The 23,688-nt window shown below is 38.4% G+C and overlaps 2 protein-coding genes across 2 annotated transcripts in view; both read right to left on the minus strand.

Moving 5' to 3' along the window:
* The window catches only part of LOC5566154 (titin), a 33,215-nt gene extending 21,875 nt beyond the window's left edge, over positions 1–11,340 (minus strand). The window contains exons 1-3 of the mRNA XM_021849577.1: positions 10,658–11,340; positions 2,138–3,315; positions 1,944–2,076 (exon numbers count right to left, since the gene is read on the minus strand). Coding sequence (XP_021705269.1) covers positions 1,944–2,076; positions 2,138–3,315; positions 10,658–10,783 — 1,437 coding nt within the window. The 5' untranslated portion in view covers positions 10,784–11,340. The remainder of the gene's footprint in view (positions 1–1,943; positions 2,077–2,137; positions 3,316–10,657) is intronic.
* A 6,937-nt stretch (positions 11,341–18,277) lies between these two features.
* LOC5566156 (uncharacterized serine-rich protein C215.13) overlaps positions 18,278–23,688 on the minus strand; it is a 141,326-nt gene continuing 135,915 nt past the window's right edge. The window contains exons 6-8 of the mRNA XM_021852572.1: positions 19,527–19,716; positions 19,227–19,463; positions 18,278–18,928 (exon numbers count right to left, since the gene is read on the minus strand). Coding sequence (XP_021708264.1) covers positions 18,879–18,928; positions 19,227–19,463; positions 19,527–19,716 — 477 coding nt within the window. The 3' untranslated portion in view covers positions 18,278–18,878. The remainder of the gene's footprint in view (positions 18,929–19,226; positions 19,464–19,526; positions 19,717–23,688) is intronic.

A 23,688-nucleotide genomic window follows, 5' to 3' on the forward strand; every position in this document is an offset into this window, starting at 1 on the left:
TGATTACGATGACGGAGCGTTGATCGTTAACGTGCACTTCTGAACGAAACATAGTAGACGAGTTTAACATTTCAAGTTTGTGGAAAACGAGGCAACTGACTGTACTGCCCTTCTAAGCCTACTTGTTGCATATTCTATGTAAACCGTGTTTTATAGACCGCGGAACAAATATGCGTAGAACGGCAGTGTACATGTCAATGGTTCCTACTGATTAAAGCGAAGTAGGCCGTCATTGAAATTTGTACGCATGATTGTTGCTAATTCATGTCGCGATTTCGAATCAAAGAAAATTAGTTGGTTTTGCACTGTCATAGCTGAAAAAGTATCAGCATACTTTATGCATGTTAGCGCGTACAGTGATACTTTTTCAAGTCAATATAAGCTATCAAGACTGAGTTTAATCATTTTGAAAAGCAAGCTGAAAAGTCATAATTGTTGCCATAACGAATGACGGGCTACTTAGCCTTAATGATTAATCGAAACTAGCAAGAATTGCACATCGATTCAAATGAATAAGGGATGCGACAACTTTCCGTTTATTCTCGAGGTCCCCTTTTTTACCAGAACTCATATTATTGATCAATAACGGTGCCGGCTATGTCCATACAGTCAGTTGGGATAGGGAAGGGTTGTTGGTATGCAATGATTGTTGCTTCTGGAAACCGAAAATACCCCTGCATATTCACAATCATCACATGAAGGGTCTTTATTAGTGAGGGAGAATAAAAATCCGAAAGTCACCTTTGATCAGTGATGCGATTCATTGATAAAGAAGAAAATGCGACATGATTAATCGTGATTCTGTCACTTGCTCCACGGAAGCATGAAAAATAATCAAAAGACTAGATGAACATGCATCGGAGCCAAACCACAAATTTTCAAGAGCACAAATCTAGAGAACCTGACAAGCGTTCGCGCTGAAAATTTGATCGATTGGTCAGTGACTAGTGACCAGTGCAGTGAGTTAAATATTCAGCACTATCGGTTCCCTGGTTCTCTAGATTTGTGCTTTCGAAAATTCGAGGATTTTCTTTGAAGCATCTTCACCTTCATCTTAACCCTTTCTCGCTCATGGTGTCTATAGAGCACCAAAACTTTAAAAATAACGAACAAAATTAAATTGTTTTTACGCTACTTCATAATTACACATCTCCTCTTTCACTCCAATGCCTTATTCTAGGGATGTCTACAAATTTAACATGTTTTTTAATTGGGAGATTCACTGCTCTCAGAAAATTATCGTTAGTCCATCGCTGTCCTGTTTGGTCTTGGAGCACATACCTCGTGTTCGCCTGGAACTACTGGGTTGGCCATCGTACGTATGGACTTGATTAACAATGTATTGATGTGCTGGAGAGGAACTTTCATTGTGCACCACTGAGACGTGTTTCCTGCCCAGCGCGATGTTTAGCACCTGTGTTTCCAGGTATAGTGTTTAGTTGACATGAGCAAAATGCTGGTCCTCGCTGTTATTCAGAAAGAATATGTTGAGAATGGTAGGGTGCGAATTCCGTTCGTCGAGGATCTTTTCGGTTTGGAAATTGCAAAAATTATCTATAGACAAAGGAAGCAGTCAAATAATAATTTAGAAATGCTCATAAAAGCCCTAGGCTGAGAAAAAAGCTTTGTCCCAGTTGGAACGTAACGTCACAAAGAGGAATAGCTTAAGAAAATAACCATCATCGTTTTACAAATTTTCAAAACCAGCTTTTTGCTTGAAATTGGAACAATATTCTGAAAAATCTATCATTGCATTAAACTTGCTTACTGCAATGCAATGACAGATTTTCATGAGAATTTCTTTAAATTTGAACGAAAAAAAATGGTTTTGAATTCTTGCTGGATGCATTCTTGAGCCTTGAAATGGAGACCTTTCTGCATTACAATGCCCTCCCTAATCCTTCCTACGCCAATGTTTTCATACTAGGTACCACGAAACTTACCACATCCTGGCCCTTGGCTTGAGACTCAGCTTTGATCAATTTGTCCAGTTCTAACTGAAGGTTCTCGTAGTCCTTTCGCATCTGTAGCTTCTCCAGCGCTGTCTGCGAGCGATCCGGCCCCGCTGGAATTTGTCTAAAAATAGGAAACCCTGGATATTCAATTTTCTAAATCTTAATCAAGCAAATGAAGTTACCTTCTCGCTTTCAGCATCTCCGCCTGCAGCCGCTCCAGTCGGCTGGCCTCCTGCATGGCATTCAGCTCCCCTTCCCTTGGTTTGTCATTGCGCTGCACAAACGCACTCGGTTGGTCGTATTCCTTCCGGTACTTGGTGTTGTAGTCGTAGTACTGCACCTTGGAGGAAGTGGCTCCGGCCGAATTGGAATCCGTCGTCGATCGCTTCGACGGACTTGGTTTGCCCTTGAGAGGAATGACCTTGGGCTGTTCGACCAGCTTTCGGACCGGTTTGCGTGGCGATTCCAAGATGGATCGATCCAGGGCTGTGCTCGTGGGAAAGGATAAAGTGTTCTCACTGAGGTCATCGAATTGCACATTTTTTTGGGAGCAGTATGTGGGGATGTCCTTCGTGATGGGTTCGTGTGGGTGTGCGTGTTGGTGTAACTTCTCTTCCCTGCGTCGTTTGACGAACTCCGATACCTGCGTGAAAGGTTTTATCGGTTGCTGTCGGATTGCGGACGCTTGCTGTTGAATTGTTTCTGGTGAGGTAAATGATGTTGGATTGCAGTAAAGTGTGTCTATTCGTTTGCTGGTTGTCGAATTGATAGTTGGAATGTTCTCTTTGTTCTTATCAATACCATGGAGTAGCTCTTCATCGGACGACAGGAAATCCGGTGACAACGGTCGGTCATGCATGCGTAGATCCGGCACCGAGTTTGCCTTCGAACCTTTCTTGAACTGCTCAAATGCACTCACAGTATTGGCGTAGGTACTACTATCATCCACCTGCACGGGGGCATCCTTTTTCTGCTCCGCGGGAGCCGAAACTTGCACCGCAACCGATTTGGTCGGAACATACTCTTTCTTTTTCTTCGACTTCCTAGCTTCTCGGTCCTGAATGTCCTTCGCTAGTTTTTGCTCCGCTTGCCGTCCCCTCTGAAGAGCTGCCGCCTGTTGGGTGGCCTTTTTCTCCTGGAACCAAACTTCACACTGCTCAGCCGCTTCCGCAGCTTTATGCGCCTCACCGACATCCTCCAAACAGTGTTGATAATCGGCCTGCAGCTTCGCTATGTGCCTCTGCTTCCAGTTCTTCAATTCCGCTTCCCTCAGTTTCTCCACATTGGCCAACTCTTTCTCCTTGGCAGTTTGGAAGTTTCGACGAACTTTCGCCGCCAGTTGCTTCGACTGCTGTCGGACCTACAATCAAAATTAAGTAAAATTCAAATCTTCGGTGCATCCAAACTCTATAGCTCTCGAAAACTTGGCCACTGTTTAAATGCAAGTCTCTGATTTGAGTCTGAAGTCACTTTTATTCCTTTTTCTGCTTGCGGCGAATCCTGTTGCGGAAGAGGCTCCAGATAAATCTTTAGAGATTCTAACGGGACTACTTTAAGACTTTTTCTACTATATATCAGCGTTTATATAAGAGATTTCATATGTAATACAGTCAAGAACTTTTGCAGGGATCCCTCCTAAAATCCTTTACCAATTTTCCCAGGAATTCTCCCAAAAAAACCTTCAGGGATTTTTCAAATGCTCAGAGGAATTCATCCAGAATTGAGCATTTTTCCCTTGAGCACTCTTACGCTACTACCACAAGTAATTTCTACAAGGATTACCTTGAAAGTTTTCCTAGGGACTATCCCAGGACAACAATGTGTGGGGTTGGACCATCTCCCCCCATTGCAGTGTGACATAATTTATGTATCAGTCTTTCCACCGATTTATTTAGTTGATACTCTGGGAGAAAGATTCATAGGACATCTTCCGAGAATATCTACAAAGGATTATTCCACAGTTTTTGATGATGATAGTTTTTTAACCATTTAAGATAAGATTCCAGATTTTTTTTCGGATTTCTCTAAGCAACGGTTTCTCCCAGGAATATCTTCAAGGATTATTAGTGCACTGAGGAAACGGAACGTATGAGGTACATAAGAATTTCTTATGGAATAACGACATAAGAAGTATTTTGTTCTTCATTCGAGAATCTTATAACATTCCACAACAGACTTATGAAATAACACTCATTACATAGACAGATATAATTCCATAAGAAACTCTTTTTGGATATCAAACGCATTGATCGTTGACATTCATAAGACAATCTAATGGAGTACGATTTTCTTAACAATTTCGTACGAAAATCTTATGGATTACGTGGAGAGATGCTAATAACAAAATATTCACGATTGAGATTCATAAGCGCGCGTATGACAATGATTAATAACACTTGTGAAAAACAGTCGACTTCCTATCAAAAACCACGTAAGAATTTCATACGAAATTCTTTTGGAATAAAGACATAAGAAGCATCTAATGAGACTCATAAGAAAAACTTGTGAACTTCCATCGATCATTGCGTTCATAATACAAATAGGTATAATATCATAAGATACTCTTATGAAGGATCATAGATATCAATTATGGAATTCTTTAGGACCATTATGTATTAAGAGAATCGCTCTTTGAATTTAGGAAAATAAAGATATTCATAAGATCTCTAATGATAACGACAAGAATTTCTTGTGAATATCGGACGTTTTGTGTTTCATAAGAATCTTATGAAAGAGAGAAAACCAGTCAAGAAATCAATTCACAAGCGTTCTCTTATGAAATTCGTACGCAATTTCTGGCTCAGTGTGGAAATAAGTGGCGAACTGACCAAGGACGAAAAGCCACTTGAACAGAGATTAACAATAATAATATTCATAGCGTTTTTTTTTTTAAATTTATATGCTTTCAAATAATTATCTTGGCTAGAAAATCCTCCAAGACTTTCTCAAGAGCCCAGGAGTTTTCAGGATTTTTTGCAACACTTTCGTCATATATCACTTAATGATTTCCCTCAGAAGTACCACTTTATTTTATTAATTATTTCTGCTCTTCTTCTTCATATTGGCATTAACGTCCTCACTAGGACAGAGCCTGCATCTCAGCTTAGTGATCTGATGAGCAGTTACAGAGTTAATCACTGAGAGCTTTGTTCGCCATAGTTGCCATTTTCGCATTCGTAAATCATGTGGCAGGTACGATTATACTCTATGCCCAAGGAAGTCAAGGAAATTTCCATTACGAAAAGATCCATGGCTTTGGCAAGGCTTTGCTTTGTAGACGCGGTCTCTAACCACTCGGCTAAGGAAGGCCCATATTTCTACTCTTATTATTTATTTGAACTTTTTCGCTAATTTCACATTAATTTGTCCATATAATCCAATTGCAAAATGTTGTTGTTGTTTTTTTGTCGGTAGCGATAGGGGTAGTACTGACACTCTTAATCTGCCCTAAGCTTCTTCCCAGCATTTGCTTTTATAAGCCTCTATTGCGTTCATCACACAGACGTTCCTAAGCAATGTTGCTCAAATGGTCACTGTGTACCCTAGCAGCAATCCGCCCTTACCGTAGTTTTGCAGTCTAGTAGTTTAGACTACTATCAAACTATGATAAGGCCTGAAATGCTACTAGAGTTGTTAAAGTGAAGAACGAAATAGTTTTATTAAAAGGTCCTCATTCCCCATTTCATTTCATCACTCACTATCGTCACTTTTATTTTCGACACTGTCACGTTCATCACCGATTATCACTTATCAACTTTCGTAATACACTTCAGGTATACTTTCCATTATATGACTTTTCACATCACACCATTTTCATATGAATTCATTGTTATTACCATTTACCATCTGTTAGCATTACTAAGTAATTAAAAGATATTCAATTTAAATGTTTCATTATTTTTGTTGCTGTAGAGTTATTACTATTCAAACTACAATTTAGCACTATCAACAAAGTTACAGTAAAACAAAATCACTTCGATCCATTCTTCTGCATTCGCTGTCATTATTAACACTTTTATCATGCATGTTTGAAGAACTAGGCAATAATGTTTATATTCAGAGAAATGATTGCAAAATGTATTATGGCCTTTATTAAATTAGTAGAGTTCACATCATTATACATCATCATTATTATATTTTTAACAAAACTATCAGAATCACGTCTAATTTCATTTTCAAATTTTCATCATCATAGATTTTATTATAAAATCACTATCAGCACCCTCACAATCACTAAATTTAATAACAACGAGTGTTACGCGCAGTTCCACCAAACACCCATTCTTATGTTGCATTATAAAACGATTGATCACACGTTAGCTTCGAAACTTAACAACCATTACTGATTAGTACAAAGGATGCTACAGCTCGTGGTAAACATATATTAACAGATCCTCCGCCTGAATGCAGCCGTTTCATGATAAATCATGAACCGTTAGAGGTGTGCCGAAGTATTGGGAAGGTGATATCACAGACAAACAGACGTCACACTCTCATCATTGGCCATCGACCACCTTTTTAACGGTCGGTTCAAAAATATGGTAGGTGGCCGATTCGCCACCCGCAGCGCTCGCATCGTTTTTGTTCGTGTTTGACGTTTGTACACTACCGCCATCTGTTGGCATATCGGCCAAACACACCGATTTTAGCATTGGGCGTATATGTCCTCGTGACTATGATTTTGATCGACATTTGTTCCAAGTGTTACGTCTGTTTGTCTGTGGTGATATGTTTCACAGACGGGTATTATTATGGTACACCTTCTACTTTGGCACCATCAAACCCTGTGATCGTGGCCAGGGCATTTAATCCAATTGCAAAATGTTGTTGAATACTAATTCTCGAAAAGTGGATATCAAACATAGTAGTTCACAAAAATGCGTTCCACGGCTGTCTTGGCGCCGATTGGTATTTGGCTCTGTGGTTCTCATTCGTATGTCTTCTATAACTACTCCGGCTCGCTTGAGTTGTTGTGAACGAGGAAAAAAAGGGGAAAAAACTCAATCACACCACATTTAATCGGCTTTTGGAAAGAAGCCTATGTGTCCCCCGGAACTACCTCATGGTATTACTTCGGGAAACGGGGGCTTCAAATTTTTAACGCCTCCATACTTTAAGCTCTCCGCATCTGTTTCTTGCTTTCTTAGGCTGACTCCCTCTCGCTCTCTTTGGTCCTCCTGTCTCCCCCCGGCGACGGAGGTTGTCCACTAGTTCCGGTGGGGGAAAACTGCCGCACTGTTGGGCCCCGTCTACCGGCGGATATCGCAGGGGAAATTTCACGCACAGTCTTCGTCTCCGGGTTGCAGAGGTGGTCCGACAGTTCCGGTTTGGGGATGACGTCCGCACTGTGGGTGCCCTACATACCCGAAGCTCCTCTTCATTCTTCGTCGGCTGGCTTGTCAGGTGCCGAGGTCGGTCCGACGATTCCGGTTGGGGGATAACTTTCGGTTCATCGGCGCCCCGACGACCCAAGGCCATACCGCACTAATTTCTTCTTCTTCTTCTTCTTTCTTCGTCAGACTGGCATTCAAGTGCCGAAGTCGGTCCGACGATTCCGGTTGGAGAATAGCTTCCGGTTCGTTGGCGCTCCGACGACCCGAAGCCAAGCACTGATCTTTACGCTTCATGTCGCTGCTCTACTCTCCACTTCCACTGTAGTGCCGACATTATCTGCGTTACTATCCTGTTCACCGCATTCCATTTATCCGCGTCGTTGCACATCCGTTGGATGACATTGTCAACGTTTACATCTTCACCAAGAATGGCTTTCATCTCCTCTCGTTCCAGGCCGAACCGCGGGCATGCAAAAAATATATGTTCCGCAGTTTCCTCCGTGTTGCTGCATTCGGGACATAATGCCGAACTTGTGTGACCGAATCTGTGCAGATATTGTCTGAAACAACCATGTCCAGACAAAAACTGCGTCAGGTGAAAATTTACTTTACCATATGGTCTTCTTATCCACATCGACAGACTTGGGATAAGACGATGTGTCCATCTGCCAGTCGTAGCTTGATCCCACTGATGTTGCCATTTTCTGATGGTGTCAGCACGTTCTCTTTCTCGGACTCTTCTTGTGTGGCGGTCCGTGTAGCACTCACGATCTTCCTCGAGAAGAAGGCTGATAGGCATCATCCCTGCTATCACACAGACTGCCTCCGATGAAATGGTGCGGTACGAACTTGAAACCCGCATAGCCATCAACCTATACGTACTGCTCAGACGCGATCGATTCCTTTCGGTCTTCAGTGCAGTCACCCATGCTGGACCTGCATATCTGATGATCGAAGTTGTGACGCTCGCTAGCAGCCGCTTCTTGCTGCTTTTAATCGCAGAGTCATTTGCCATGATCCGGGATAACGCCCCTATCGCCTTCGCTGCTTTTTCACATACATAGTCGATATGTTTGTTGAAGTTAAGTCGATCATCAATCATCACCCCCAGATGCTTAACTTCTCGCTTAGAGTCGATGATGCAATCACCAACCGTGATTTTTGCCTGCTGCACAACCTTACGATTGCTTATCATAACCACTTCAGTTTTGTGGTGAGCTATCGCCAGATTTTTGTCCCGCATCCAATCTTCTACAGTCTCGATCGTCTCGGTGGCGAGTACCTCCACCTCCTCTCTTGATTCACCGACTACCAATAGCACCACGTCGTCCGCGAAGCCAACAATCTTCACGCCCCTGGGAAGATTCAATTTCAAGACACCATCGTACATAATATTCCACAGAGTCGGGCCGAGAATAGAGCCCTGAGGAACGCCCGCCGTAATTTGAATATTTTTTACTCCTTGGTCTGTTTCGTATATCAGTAACCGGTTCTGAAAATAGCTCTTCAGAATCCGGCATATGTACTCAGGTATTCTCATGCTATGCAACGAATCGGCGATTGCTTTCCAGCTAACGCAGTTGAAAGCGTTCTTCACGTCTAGTGTGATCACCGCACAATAACGGTTTCCTCTCCTTTTCTGCTTCTGAGCTGCCTCCATGGTTTCCACAACAGTTTGGATGGCGTCCACAGTAGACCTTCCTTTCCGGAAGCCGAACTGCATATTCAACAGCCAGGGAGCAGATGTTTAGATACAATTATACAAACAACTCACCTTCAAAGTGAGAACATTTGAACGCCATATTATGAAACTTTTCCCATACAAAGTAGGGTCTCTAGAATTAGAATCAGAACGGTATTTGCTAGTGTGAAACTTTAAATAAAATTTTAAAGAATCCATGAAGATTTTGCTTTAGAAATTAGGGTGTCAATGCTAGTAACATACAAAATCATACGATTTTCGCAGAAAAATATACGTTTGGAAAACTGTTGTCCGAATGCCTATTATGGACCCTCCCGGGGTCCATAATAGGATTGTTTACAAATTTGACGTTGCGTATTATGGACCCTCCATTTGATTCCTATGTAATCCGGCTCGCTGCCGACGTGCCTATTATGGACCCACCTGGAAATGCGTATTATGGACCCTCTTGTGTGGTTTCATTTACAAAACTGTTCAAATATCTGTATTTTTGCGCCTCAAACCAAATATTTTGCCTGAAACTGCTGATCAACAATGCAATCAAAGTTGCTCCGGTGGATTTTCATAGGAATAAGGTTGCTTTGAGTGCAAATTTTATGTTTTTCTGAAGGGGGTCCATAATACGCAAAGGGTCCATAACCGGCATCGACTCCCTACTCGAAATTTTTTTTGGAGGCTGAAATGTTGGAGAAATTCGTAAAAGTTAATGAGATCTTGATCTAATTTATAGAGAAATTCCTGTAAGAGTTCTTCATACATTTCGTGAAAAGGGTATTCAAGCAACTCCTAAGATAAACTGGATGACTTAATGAGGACATACATGAAAAGGATCAAAAGAATAACTGAAAAGTTGAAGGAGTTGAATTCTCGTAGTGAATAGTTTCAATAATTTCTTCAAAAATACCGGAATCAACATTTAGATAATTTTCTTGGTAGAATTCCTGTAGGAAATTTTGGAACAATTACTAGGAAGAATTGATGGAAAGATCTGTGGGCAAAATCCTAGAATAGTATCTGGAAAAAAAAGTCAAGGTAATCCCTGAGGATAACTGGAGGTAGTTACGTTGAACTTTCTAGGACAAAGAGACTGGAACATCCCATGAAAAATTAGTGGAGGAATTTCCAGACAAGTTCTTAACAGAAACAATCTACCAAATCTTTAGATGCATTTCTGGAATCTCAGGAGAAATCACTAGAAGAATTCCTGTACCTTGTCCTCGAGGAATCTGAGGATTCCTGGGAATCGGGATATAACCTCGTGGAGTATAGACATTTGGAGTATGATTCCCTGTAAAAAGAAAAAGGGACAAATTCTGGAAAAATCCTCCAAGCATTTCTTGAAAAATCGCGTTTCTGGGAGAATTTACGGAGGCATCTGCAAAGATTTCTGGAGGAGTCCCTGAATATATGTCAGAAGTAAACTCTGGAAAAATCATTAGAATTCCTAAAACTTTGCCTTGATGAATCTGAGAAGAAATTCTTGAAGAACTGATTAAACAGGATTCACTGCAAACAGAATAAGGAAAAGAGTTACTATGAAGACCATTTCAATTAGAACAGTCTTTAGAGGCCTTGCATTAAAAATAGAGCGGCTTGTTTTAAAATAGTGACCACGTCTCTAAATACCTAGAGACCTACTACCAATCATAACTAAACTAACGACTCACCTGTTCCAATCGGGCTTTCCGCAGTTTGTCATTTTCGGCCTTACGAACGCTTTCCAAGTTGGCAAACGGATTCCCACCGGAAGAAGACGGAGCCTGCGAACTGTGCACCGTAATGTTGATGGACATCCTCTCCCTCCGCCAGCTACGGTGTGATCATCATCCTCGAGTTCCGCGTCGAAAACACGCTCGTTACAAAATATAAAATCACTGAAATCTTTCGGAAATTTTGACGACCACTTTCACGCACCGATGAGGCAAACAACCAACAGGCTATTTTTTTTTTATTTTAGCAGTTTCGTAACAACATTGCGTTCCTTTTCGTGTTGACCTTCTTCACCACTTGAGATACTTTTATGCTGCTTATGCTTTTTATGCTGGTCGGCGAATCGAAACGATCGAGGATGCGGGTTTGTTTGTAACGGAATGTTTCCATGACAATTCAAAGTATTTCACTTATAAGGTATGCATGTAGGAAGTTATGTAGCGCAACATCGCTACGCAATGTGGAATGTTTAAATACGCGTAATCATAATGTTACATTTTACTGCAAAACTTTAAAAACTAAGCACAAATGTTAGGCACCACTGACTTTCAAACTTGTTTATTTACCATACGACCAAATCACATCAAAGAAAATAATTTATTTCATTTTTCTCTTCTGAAATAAACAATCAATGACTCTGCCACACCTTCTTCGTTGAACTCATTGATAATGGCGTCGTTGAGGATGTCATGTTGCATCGCGCATCATTCCTAAATGCGATTTGCCACATGGGGTGCACGTTAAAATATTTCTACTCAGATCCCGCAATAAAAGGAAACCAACTCAATAGCACCAACTTGAACATGCCTATTGCTTCATTTCCTCATCAGCTTTGGGGTTGCATGTTATTTCAGTTAAAATTTCATGAATTTATGCAGTTTTCAAGGGGTGCTCATTCCACCCCATTGGCCAAACCGCCCCGACTACCCCTAAATGATACTTTAAAAAAGTATTCGAGTAAACGAAGGTACGGTGCTGCCATCTGGAAAAAGTTTGCTCGATGCGTGAAGCGTCGAAAATGTTACCCGGCAAGGTATAGGAAGCGAAATTTCAAATGCTCATATAAAATTAACTACAATAGTTATTTAAAATCTTTTCAGTATATGTTGATATACTTTTGATGGGCTACATTATAGGCATATAATTTTGAGTTTTATATTTTTTTCTCAATATGCTGCTGATTCAATAGTTGATCAATAGTCTAACCCCGTACACTTAACAGAATTTAATTAAAAAGTGTTTTGAATTTTTTAGAAGCATTTGAAAATTGACTTCCTATGCTTTGCCATGTAAAATAATCGGAGCTTCACGCATAGGGTCAACTGTGGTAATTACCTGCGTAGACGCGAATTATTTTGAAATTAAAAATGTTGATCAAATTTGACATCATTCACGTAAGGCAGTGGCGCAACCAAGGGGGGGTTTTGGGGGTCAAAGAGAGCCGAAAAAAAATTAAGGGTTGCCAAGTATCTTTTAGAAATTCAACACAGAGCAGTAACTTAGTTTGATTCGTAGGAAAACTAGGAATGTAAATGATTTTCACATTTATTTTGATCTATTTTTAAATTCATAAACTTTTCAGGGAGTTTTATAAAAACATCTGCGAATTTTCAAGCCTCTCTTTACGAAATTTTCAAGCCTCTTTTAAAAACAAACAGAAGGCGTTGTGTCCACAGTTTGCCAAACCTTCAGAACCTTTTCATTGCTGCAGCATCCGAAATATCAAAATTCTTATAGGGTAGATGTACCAATAGTGGAGGTGCTAAGCACGATTCCAAGGAACAATTGGTAGCTTTTAAGATACTTACGTGCTTAATACAAGCTGCATATCAGCAACCATTGCTGAACAAATTTTTAGTTGAATCATTAATTGAATAAAATTAATTTCCGCTTATAAAAAAGCTGTTATTCCACTTGCAGTTTGTTTTGAATAAGAGCTGAATAAACCTCCGAAAATGCAAATATAGTAGCTTTTGTTCTACAACACATAAGAAGTTTAACAATTGGCTGATTAAAAGCTTCTATAGGTTGTAGTCATCATTTTAGTAGAATATTGAACATTTGATTAACAACAAATCGTACAAAAGTTTCAGTGTCTAATACTTAAAATGTTGACCAGCATGATTAGTAAAACTTATTAACAATGTGAATAACAGTATCTGAGTATGCTCTTATTCAAGCAAAACATATTATGTCTTTTTATGTTATTTTCAAATGTTTCAAATGTTTTTCAAATCAAATCCAAGACGTGTATGCGATGGATGGATTAACGTAATGGACGTAATGGATCAACGAGGGTAAAGTTCGAATCACGTTGGATTAAAAATATCAAAATTTAAATTTTCCAAATGTAGTGATCATCATCTGCGACGTTATTGATATCGAAAAAAGTTATTAATCATAACATTTTTAATGATAATGGAAGTATAAATAATAATTTAACAATAGTTACATGAAAGTGGTTACCCAACTTACAGTCCAGTGTCACAAATAAACATATACATAGTTAATTATTGTTGAATAATAGTGATAGCTGAAAAAATGCCCTACAAAGAGCTGAGAAGCTGGTATTTAGATCCAAATTTAAGTCAATGTTCAACATTTTTCATTGGAATGAATAATAGTAGAATCAACACTTATTAAACTTCTCCGAAGAATCTCTGCCGACTTGTCAAGATTGTTTTACTAATTAGTTGAACAAGTCGTATGCAGACGACCTGAAAATATTTTTACGGATATGCTCCGTTGCCGACTGTTTATACCTACAACAGCAACTTGATAGTTTCGCCAGTTGGTGCTCGCTGAATGGAATGGTGGTTAACCCCACCAAGTGCTCCATCATCACGTTTTCTAGGAAAAAGCAACCAATCACGTTCGATTATAGTTTGCTTGGCACGAAAATTGAACGTGTGAATCACATTAAGGATTTGGGCGTGTTCCTTGATTCACAGTTAACGTATAAACAGCATATCTCGTATACCGTCAGTAAAGCATCAACGACTTTGGGATTCATCTTTAGAATCGCCAAGAATTTCTCCGACATATACTGTCTAAAATCACTCTATTGTTCTCTCGTGCGTTCCACGTTGGAATATGGTTCCGCTGTTTGGAGTCCTATTTATAATAATGGCGCAGAAAGGATCGAATCTGTTCAACGCCGATTTCTCCGATTCGCACTCCGTAAGCTACCTTGGAGAGATCCATTCCGCTTGCCGAGCTATGAGAGTCGATGCCGATTGATAGACTTGGACCTCCTCCGGAACAGAAGGGACACATTCAGAGCTCTAACAATTGCAGACGTTTTACTGGGTCGTATTGACTGTGGGACAATCCTGGAGCGAGTCCATCTAAATGCCCGTCCACGCTCCCTCCGGAACAGCGTCATGCTGAGATTGCCTCTAACTCGAACCAACTACGGACTTCACGGAGCACTTAGTGGGTTGCAGCGAGTGTTCAATAAAGTCGCATCATTGTTCGACTTCAATACCACCCGAGAGATGCTTCGCCGAAGGTTTTTAGCATTTTTTGACGAACGAAGAGTTTAATTTAAGTTTTATCTCTTGACTGTTTAGTGCTTTTGTTAAGTTTTTGTCCTCTGATTGTTTTATATATATTTTAGACATCATTGGGGCTACAATTTGCCTGTTGATGTGTTTCGAATAAATAAATAAAATAAATTTAAGTCATTTTTCCTTCTATTAAAGAGCCAATATTCCACCAAACAAATATAATTATGTAAACAGATGTACAGTAGACGAACTAACGTTTTGGTTGCTTCGCACTTCAGCTGTTTCCATATTTAACATGAACATGATTAAAAGCTGAATAGGTATTTTATAAAATCCTAATACAACATAGATATATCATCCGAGCAAGTCATTCAAAGAAGTCCAAAATAACGATTACTAAACACATTGTTCAGCAACAAAGAAGCCTTACAAAAGAGGTCACACCATAGCCAAATTTTTGAAAAATGGACACAATATCTAAAAATTGCGTTGTATTCCTAATGTATTGCAATGTTCAACTTACTAATATTATTATTATTTATCTTTATTTAAGTGGCTTTTCGCCCTTGGCGAATTCGTCACTAACTTACTAATATATAAAAACATGTTGGATGTAATAATAACTGATGCTTTCTCAATACAATATTCAATTATGTTTAGAAAATATTTTAAATCAGGCTTCTGACATAGGATTATTGATTGAAATATATTTTATATTTGTATAATGTTTAATAGATGGAAAAGGTACGACAAATAATTAAAATATTAACCTAGTAGAAATATTATACATTCAATAAATGAATTTTAGTATAGTTAGATGAACAATTCAATTAAAGTTTCAACAAATTAAAACTTATTATGAAATTCGATTAATCAGCTAAGTTTTTACTTTGTGAATAAACTTTATTTTTGACCAGCATTGAAATAATTTTTCTCACTGTGCGCTATAAATAGCCGACTGAGTTCAGCTCTCATCAGTACTGAACAGCAGCAGAAGTAATGCGCTTATTCAGTTGTTGATCAGCATAGCACGTGTTGATTAGTTATTGTTGAACAGAAGCTCAAGCATGATCAATAATCAGCTGCAAGAGGTTTATATTGGGCACTGGAAGGTTGATATATGAATTCAAGGATGGCGCAGATGGCAAAGTATACCGCTGACGATGGGAAGGTCTCGAGTTTAAATCCAGTAATCAGGTAATTATTAAAAGTGTGGTTATTAATTTATGGTAAAGGTATACACTGCATTTGATGTATACAGTGTTAGCTATTTTTAGTCATTTATTTGTTTTCAATCATATTTGTGGCAGTTGAATAAAAGCTGAGATGAATGCTTACAAAGCGATTTTGAAGTTGTAGTATAAAGTCAATATACAACGACACGCTTTATAACTTCTCCAAATTTGTGTGAACAACGCCTGAACAAAGGCTTCACTTGGAAATAATTAAAATGTTGTTAAACATGATGCTGAATTAAACTGCAATAATGTAGTTTGTTAAACTAGCGTTGTTAAATCATCAATCCTTATTAAGCTAAGTGAAACCTGAATAAACATCATTACAATATATGATTACAGTCACTAAATGATAAGAAGCTTAATAATTTCGCCAGATTTGCTTGAACAATGTGTGCGTAGCAGCTGCAAAGTAATATAATAAAGCAACTATTCAGTATGTAGTTGTGAAAAATTGCTTAATAAATGATTATAAAATAGGCTAATGTTTCTTGGGATTGAACTTCATGTAACCGCCTAAACTCAAGAAACGCAATTAATGTACTCGTTAATGTTGTAACGGGAAGTAACGGTCATTGACTTATGCGTAGTATGCACCTGAAACGTAAAGCGCTCAAGTAAAATTTCTCTTTTTTACCAAAGTAATTTTGACAGCTGATCCAGTATGAGCAAAGTGTCACTTTTACTTGCGGAATAATTGAGCGGCACATTTTTCCGTAAGGAAAAGTGACAGCTCCATTTGATTTGTACAGTAGGCGTTACCAACGTTATGAAATCAGCTCTACTTCTCAGCAGCGTACAGCTCAAGTAATTTCGGTAGCAGGATCATTCCTTGACCGTTTCTTGTCCTATCCTTTTGCACAGTACTTATGATCAGCGTACCGGCCATTAATGAGAAAAATGATTTCATCGCAGTAATCCACGGCATGTCGATGAAAAATAATACCTCCACTATTGGTACACTGTTCCTTTAGTTGCGGTATATTTTTAATTTGTGTTCCTATAGTTGCGGTACTCGTTGTTTTCATATGGGATCCTCCACTATAGGAACACTTTACCGCAACTATTGGTACAAGTAAAAAAAGTTTTAGCAATTTTAGTGATATTTCATCAGTTTTAAAGCAATTTGAACGCTCTTTTCAACTATTCCGTGTATGAACAAGCCAATACGTCGATTGGCAGTGTCGGTTCTGTGGCTAATGTAATAAAATCAGTGAAAACGGCACTACCGCAACTATAGGAACACCCACAACTAAGGGAACACTTACCCTAGTTGCTCAAGCATTTTGCCAAATTTGGCGACCTTTAGAGTATACCAATTCTTTGATCTTTGAAGATTATTAGAGAGGAGGAAAATTTTCGAATGCTCTTGAAGTATGTAGCTGCCGGTGGAATAATTTCGGACCCATTAGGAACTTATGACAATTTTGAGATTATGTAGGTGTTGATTGAGTGTTAAGGGTGATGAGGGTGTTCATTCAAAAAATGTTAGAAAAATATTACTCGGATTTGTCTATTAGAAATATGGATGCATTGGCGTTTCACTACAATAGTAAATGAATCTCGATTTTCAAAGGCATCCAAAAATTAAGGTTTAATAGTTGTTTTAAGGTGTTATCACATGTTTGGACATAATCGCCACAATGAAAGCAGAATTAATTTTTGACCTTTGCACTCGATTATCAGGATTGCCAATCCTGTAAGATCTGACAATTAGTTTTCAATGATTTTTATTGCAAATCTCTGCGCTTGAAGATTGTTGTCGAAGCCATTCTCCTTGTTGATAAACTCGAAAATATATTTAAGGGACTACACAGAAAGCTGTAGTCCAGCTGTATAGCATCACGCTAATTTATTGTAATGTTTTCTAATTTTATTTAAGTATGCAATTTCTAAAACATACTTTAATTCTTCAAATCGATTTTTTCATGAAAAAAATCTTCTTAAATATATTTTAAAATTTACAAAACCCTCCCTAGAACCAAATCCTGGTTGCGCTACTGACGTAAGGGTTAATCATAATCATTAATCATAATCACTAATCATAGAGTTTAATCATTAATCATATTCATCAATCATATAAAATTGAAATTTAATCGTTAATCATAATCATTTATCATACTTTGGCTTAACCATCAATCACAATCATTAATCATGACTTCAAAAAATTTAATCATTAATCATAATCATTAATCATGATAAACTTGAATTTAATCATTAATCACTTAATCAATCATTGCGACCCGTTAATCATTAACGCTCTTTGCTCTGATGGGGCATTCGTCTCTGTAAAAGTAAGACAAATGTTTATAAAGAAATTGTTATACTGGTCGATCGGGTCATACCTCACGCGCATCGTTTTTGGGTCCATCACAAATTTCATAAAGCCTGCGGGGGTGTTAGTTGTCCTGTCCTTACTTCTGAGAATCTAAATATGAGTACCAGTATACTGACAAATAAATATTTGAATCCATTAAGTATTTGTTGAGCGGTGAGGGAATTCGTTTTTTTGCTTTCACTCATTCCTTTACGGGTTAACTCATTGCCTTTTGAAAGAGCCATAGAGAGATATGGACATAACTCTTTTGAATGTTTTTAGAGGGTGACCACAAACTTTTGCAGGGTAGTGTAAGATTTAATTCACGATTTATGGAAAAAAAAATCTGCCAACTGAAACGATCCTATAGTTCGTATTCGGGATGATACAGAGGTCCTTAGCTGATTCATGTTGCCCCGCTTTTCCCAACCCTTCCATTTTTACCGATTTTTTAACAATTTGTCTACAAGTAGGATTCACGAATAGGGACAGTTCGGATTACACACACAAACATTATTTAACTTCAGGATATTCAAGTTTTCCTGATATTGATGAACTACTTTTTTATTTACAATAAAATTACACTCTATTTCCGCAGTAAGAGTCGCGTTTTGATAAAAACCTGTAAATAACATTCTCATTGTTCGCACTTACATTCTACACAACTTTTTCGTTTTGTTCTATACAGTGTACAATAATTATTAAATATATAGGTATTTGTTTCCATGGTTTGATCTGATGCAGCTTGTTTTTTCCACCTTCTTTACGTAAGGTGGTTGAAATGGTTAATGAGCCTACAATTACACTTTTTTTTATAGACACAATATATGCTCCCGCCTTTATTGCGATAGGATACTAAAACAATCCTAACAAAACTGCTTATGTGAGATACAACGGCCACAACACGGAATCGCGACCACGGAAAAAGAAATGCTCCACAGACATATACAACCACGTGTCCACCAATCCGGGGCCGGAAGCAAAATGAGTGTGTCCTAAAAGTTTGAAAATCTAAATTCACAATGACTACGGCAGCGTTTACGAGCGAAAGAATGCATTGCCCTCCATGAGCTTGGGCTGGCTGGGGATGGTCATGTTTCTAGGTGATGTGCAGGTTTTAGCTTTCCCAGATTTCTTCCCGTTGTTTGGCAGCGAGCAGTTTGCGTTCTAGAAAATAAAATGAATATATTTTTTTTGGAAAATACTTCTTTATATATTAAGGTTAAAGTTATTAAAAAGTTTAAATTTTTCCTTCTATAAGCAGGTGAATTCAAATCACATGTAGAAATTATAAACTGCTACTGTAAATGAAATGCAGTATGTTGTTAGCAAAATGTTAATAATGGCTCAATTGAGTTTTACCAAATAAGAATGATAGTGTATCCTAACACAGAGCACCTAGATATAAGAAGAGAATGTAATGCTTGAAATGATACTATTAAGGAAAAAAATAAAAGCGAGTTACCCTTGGCTTCCCGAAGCACGCGCTTCTCGTTTTCGCGCTCTTCGGGGGCAGTCTTCAGTCGGACCCCGAGGGCCGTCGTTACGAGTCGTCGGGCCAGGGCAGCGCAGGTTTCCGGTCGAGGTCGGTACGGTTGCAGCGAGCTGGAACACTTTCTGGCCTTGGAGCGAGACTCTACCGTGGCCTCGGCTAGGGGTTTCAGCTTCACAAACGTGTGACCATTGGCAAGAACTTCGGCCGCTGTACGGAGAAATAGCAATGGGTCAAAAGAGAACTCATAGTTAGATGTTAGATTATTCTTACCAATCTTGGAACTACTGAAAACGGCTAGAGCGTGTGTGTCATCAACCCATTTGATGTCAAACCCTGACTCTTTGTACTGCGAGAATAGCATCATGAGATCTTGTGTTCTAAACTCCACCGGGAAATTGGACACCTCCAACACGTGTGGAAATTCTTCCTCGTTTAGAGCGGCTTGTTTCGTTTGATACAGCTGTGAGAAAAGAACAGAGGCAGAAATGTAATAAAACAATTTCTAAAGACGTGGCCGCGACGTTTTGGAAAATTTGATTAGTATACATTCCGCATAATGGACATTGGGCCTACAGTAAATTAGAATAAAAAAGGCAATTCAAAAAACATTTGGTATAACCACATTGAACACTGATTGGCATAATGACCATATGGCAATGGTCATTTGCCATATCTAAGGTTCTCCATAGTTATGATCATTCTTTTCAAATAGAGTGTTACACCCGATTCTGTTTTTGCACGGATTTTTTTCCATACATTTTTTCCGCCAAAACCTTATTTTTGCATGAAACGTCGAGAAATGGTGTTACTTTTTTTTTGCACGGTTTTTGAAATTTTGAACTGATTTTTTTTTTGCACGGTACGCATCCCCCGTGCAAAAACAGAATCGGGTGTATTCATGTTATGTCAAATGATCAATATAACATATGGTCATTATGTAAAATGGCTCATGATCATTCGATTAATTATGCCAAATTACGGTTACCATACAAACTCTTCTAAGAATACATGTACTCTGTTTCATCTTAAAATGTTAAGTTCTATTCTTTTTTACTCAAATGTCGAGCAACTAAATCACTTGTTTGACAAACCAGATAAAAATAAAATATGGGTTTGAGAGCACACAGTTAAATTATTACTCTAAACATGTTGATATCTTCTATATTTTGGGGTTGATGTATGTAAGGTGAAAATTAAGAAGCCATATCTCCAATTTTCAAGAGTATAAATCCAGAGAACATTACAGTATTCTAATCTGAAAACTTCATGGATTGGTCACCACAAGTGCGTGACCATTCGATCAAGTTTTCAGCTTAAATGGTTGGCTGATTCTTTCGAATTTTGACAATGATGAAGATTCTTTTCAGATTTGGTCGGTGTTCAGACAGACTGGACCAGATGATATTGTGGCGTTCTAAAGATACGTTAAGAACTCTATCGATTCTAAATCTTTCGATGCCATTTTGGTACAGATTTATCATCAAACAGATAAGTTCCCTTATTACAGCAAATTATGCCAATATTTTCATATTCCGAACGCCTGGGGAACGTTTTCCTGAAACCATGAAAAAGCACTTGGTCCAGTTTGTCTGAATACCGACCATTTGATCTTTCAAATTTGAATTTAGAATATGAACTTAGAAGAAACAGTTCCAATGTTTTCACTAAATAAAACGAATATTGATCTACATTCGGCAAAAAATAGCAATGCCACATGCTAAAAATTCACGTGATATGTTTTCTTTTTGGGGGACATTGAATCGTGCATATTCTCGTGGTAGTTTTGTTATTTGTTAGGTAACACCAAGATGATTCATGGTGGAATTAAATTAAAATTTCATAAAATGTCACATCAGTTGGCATCGTACCTTCGTGCTGTGCAAAGTATTGGAAGTATTTTTAAAACTACCTAAAGCAATAAAACAGTACTTTCCAGTGCTAAAAAACAGTACTTTAAGTGCTATTTTTTCTACTATTGATCCCTTTACGATCCTTTTTTGGACCGGTGCCTTCGATTTTTCGTTGGACCCGTTGGCGAAAGCTAGCGGTGGTAATCCTTCCTGGACACCGTCTTGGGAAAATACCTCTTAGGAGGTCTCGTCTTCTTTCGTTTATTCACTAAACATGGTTGCAACTACAAACAAAAGGAAGGGTGAATCTCTGAATTCACAACTTTCTTCCAAAAAAGTGGGATTCAAAACTGTCTCACTAGACGTGGTAAGAATGGAAGAAAAGACGTTTCTCCGGAATGCGAACTTTCTTCCAAGGGTGAAATGGATAATGTTGATGCTCCAGACAAATTTTCCGAACACCAAATCCAAGCAATCTCTAGCCCAGGCTCTTTGATTCAAGTGAGGAAGCAAAGAGTGCCGCCTATCGTGGTCTTCTTCTTCTTGGCATTAACGTCGAACGTGGATTCGAACCCAGACACCTTCAGCATGGCTTGCTTTGTATGCCTATCGAGGTCAGTTGTTCCGAATTTGGGGGATTTAGGCAGGAGATGTTGAACTCCATTAGGGGAATCAAGGTCTTCATCCAAATCGCGAAGAAAGGAGACTACCGTGTTTTGCCGGAAACTCTTAAAGATTATGAACTTCTTCTCAAACATCTTGAAGAGAAGAAGCACAATGTTTTTACTTATGATGACAAAACTGAACGTTTGTTCAAAGTCGTCTTGAAAGGTTTCTCAAGTGACTAAAAGTCACATGAAGAGATCAAAAATGGAATAAATGATTTACTTGGATTTTCCCCAGTTCAAGTAATCATTATGAAAAAGAGAACCCAATCTGGCATTATTCGGAAAGGGTTTTCTCAAGAATATTATTTAGTTCACTTTAACAAAAAAGATCTAAATAATATTGAAGCTTTAGAAAAAGCTAGAATTATGTTTGATGTCCGTGTGACATGGGAACATTTCCAGAAACCTGGATGAAATTACCAGAACCTCACTCAGTGCCGTCGGTGCCAAAAGTGGGGTCATGGTACAAAAAATTGCCGCATGGATGCTAAATGCATGATTTGCGGAGATTCTTCTCACGCTAAGGACGTCTGTCCAGTGAAGGAAGATACCGATAAGTTCTTATGCGCCAATTGCAAGGGCAATCATAAGTCAAATTTTTGGTCTTGCCCTTCGCGCAAGAGAGTCGTTGAGGCTCGTGCCAGGCAGATAAACAGTAGGGTCAGGCGGGGCAAGATGAGCACCTTAAGGATAAATGCGATTTAAGTCTTTTTAAACGTTCTTATTTTGGTAAAATTGGCAACCATCCTTATCTTTTACATTCTTACTTTGACCTGAATTGCTTTTTTATCATCGGTCAAAATTACTCCGGGGCAAGATGGGCACCCCCATAAAAATATGAAATTTACTGAAGAAGACTATTATTTATGAATGTTTGTAATATCCGAGGATATTATCTTTAATTTCTGATGATATTTATCTTCAACTAGCTTATTTTTTAAGCTTTTATCAAAAAATAAATAACTTTTAATAAATTGCCAAGATGTTACTTATAAAACGATTGAATTATTTGTTTGTTAATATATTTTTCTTAGAAAAATAGTTTTGACAAAGCGGATACCATAAGTCAAGCCCACAGCTAAATGTGGTTCTATAATATCACACTTTTACTTTATTTTGAACATGGTGCTCATCTTGCCCCAAGGGTGACAACTTATTATCATAATCAAAACAATTAAAATATGTTTTTAAATTTGATAAAAATCTGCTCCAGATTATCTACAGAAGATAATTCTATAACTATACGGACAAAAACGTACGAATGAATTTTTTTACGCAACAAAAATATCACTATTATATGATCAAATCTTATATGAAAGGGTAAATTTTTGGACTACTATGTATTTCTGACAATATTTACGTTGTGTTGTTGATTTTTTAGTTGAAATTTATGGTCAGCATATCAATTTAATGATATTGATCAGAACCCCTAATACTTTGTTGGAAAACTTTGTTAGAACGGCACAAACAAGGGGTGCTCATCTTGCCCCGGATGCTCATCTTACCCCGGGTGCTCATATAGCCCCACGTTCCCCTAATGTCCGTCAATGTCAGTAATGAAAAAAAAACCCTGCCGCCACAGGAAACTCCTACTCCGCCTCTTCGTCTACCGAAAATTCTAACGGAAAATCAGCAGATAATGTACCCACTTCAAGTGGGTTTATGGACAAAAGGTCGAAAGGACAGTAGGTCGAAAAAAAAGGTCGAAAGGACAAAAGGTCGAAAATGATTTGCTTGATGGGAAATTTTTACATCTTTGAAAAAAGATTTTCGACCTTTTGTCCTTTATTTTTTGTTCTTCGACCATTTGTCCATTCGACCTTTTGTCTTTCGACCTTCTGTCTTTTCGACCTTTTGTCTTTTGACCTTTTGTCATAGATTCGCTAGCACTATGACTGAAGCAGTCCAAGTTGG

Source organism: Aedes aegypti, chromosome 3 (assembly GCF_002204515.2).
Source record: "Aedes aegypti strain LVP_AGWG chromosome 3, AaegL5.0 Primary Assembly, whole genome shotgun sequence".
NCBI classification, from domain to species: domain Eukaryota; kingdom Metazoa; phylum Arthropoda; class Insecta; order Diptera; family Culicidae; genus Aedes; species Aedes aegypti.